Source organism: Contarinia nasturtii, unplaced genomic scaffold (genome assembly GCF_009176525.2).
Source record: "Contarinia nasturtii isolate CC-2019 unplaced genomic scaffold, AAFC_CNas_1.1 Cnas_scaffold_3759, whole genome shotgun sequence".
Taxonomy (NCBI): domain Eukaryota; kingdom Metazoa; phylum Arthropoda; class Insecta; order Diptera; family Cecidomyiidae; genus Contarinia; species Contarinia nasturtii.
In genome coordinates, this window is record NW_022201056.1 from 1 (window position 1) to 1,798 (window position 1,798).

The window sequence follows — 1,798 nt, forward strand, 5'->3', positions numbered from 1 at the left end:
TAAAGCTCAAAACATTTGTGTAATGTTTGTTTTATATCAAATTTGTTGTTTAAAATTGAAAATAACACTATGCGAATTCAGTGTTATAAATTACAATTAATATAAATTCACAAATAACTTTGACTGGATTAGATTATGATTCGTCGTACTAATGGATGCGTTAAATGCAACAAACGAGCAGCCGATGTCTAAACGACAAAAAATCGATGCATCTGAAAATAATAAGAAAGGCGTATTTAGTGAGATTTTTAATGGAATCGATAACACCAAAAACCGTAACAGTGACAACACACCGCCCGATATCTTGCCAATAACAAATCATGAACATAACGGCAACACGAATGTAAGTCCCAACAGTAACGATTTAAGTGGCTCAATAGCATCATACATCAAAATAAGAAATTCATCATCGTCAATACATTCATCACCATCCGGATCACCAAATGATGAGTTAGACAATTCGGTTGCGTGCAATGTCATTAGATCCATTGATTCGACTGAAAAGTGTCATCGTAATCACGAATTTCCTGATCTGCTGAAAACATCACCTGATATTCCATCAACATCTCAGTCACATGAAATATTCACATTGAAAACGGTAGCCAGTTGTGGCCATAGAAAAAATTCAACCATAAATGAAACTTCTTCATCAAGATTAAGCAGTATAGATAGTAATAACTTTAGCTGTTTATATAATGCAGAGGAATTCCAATTGAATTTAATGAAGCAGTGCCTTTGTGATATTGATAAATCAGCGTTCGCAGCGTTTCGCCAAAGGGTTCGATCCGAGCCCAAACAGTTATTGATGGAATGGCCAGCAAATCAATTGATACAATGCCTATCAAATATGGAGCTGTTGTTTGAAGTTTATTTGAATCAAAATGCAAAAGGCGAAATTTGTCAACGTGTTATGATGGCGTGTGATGAAATACTGTGGCAAAATCAGATTATTGACGAAATTACTGATCTTGATGGGTACAACAATAAATTCGTTCAGTATTTGGCTACCAAAGTTCTGGCAAACTGTCTTCTGATAGTTAAAGACAAGAAACCATACTGTGAAGATTTGCTGAATTCCCTCATGGATAAATTGATTACTCGCGCTGATCAACTAACTGAACATAGGTCACTCGGTAAAATGTCTTTCATTCTAGGAATTATATTACATATTATGGAATGGAAAGATATAAAAAAGCATCCGCTCGATGACCAAATTGTAATTAATGGTCGTGAAGTATACAATGATAGTGACAATGAGACGTATTCACTTCCCATCAATATCCCACGAATTGAAGATAATTATTTTGCTGTACATCATAGTGAAGATGAAACTGAAACACCTATGGCACCTACTGCGCCAGTCGAGGCACACATTCTCAATAGAAATGAGCATGAGCATCAACTAAACCATTCAAATGATTCGCAAAGAGTTTCTTGCCGCCTAAAATATTTAAAAGATTCGGAAAGTTTTGATTCCAACGACCTAAAAATATCAATTCTAAAAAAATTGAAAACGAAATGGTATAATCTCGTATTTAAAATTCGTACACTACTGCAATCAAACCGGAATTTACAATACAACGAAAATACAGTGGTTACCTTTTTAACTTTATGGGAAAGAATTATTAGCGTCGATTCATGCATAGAGTACGAATCAACAGTTCCATTTCATTTACACCTGCAAGAACTTACAAGAATCTTGATTGAAGGCAAATTGCCGACTCAGATTTACAAGCAAATTTTGACATTGTTTAGTGCATCATTGTGTTATACAACGACATTGGCTCTGCAACCAGAA

The 1,798-nt window shown here is 34.8% G+C and overlaps 1 protein-coding gene across 1 annotated transcript; it reads left to right on the top strand.

Moving 5' to 3' along the window:
* Positions 1-6: 6 nt before the first annotated feature.
* On the top strand, positions 7-1,795 carry LOC116350157 (protein lines-like; the record flags this gene model as incomplete). The annotated part of the gene is made up of 1 exon (XM_031781894.1): positions 7-1,795. A coding segment is annotated over exon 1 (1,644 nt), but the record flags the coding sequence as incomplete, so codon positions are not given.
* Between the last annotated feature and the right edge of the window lie 3 nt (positions 1,796-1,798).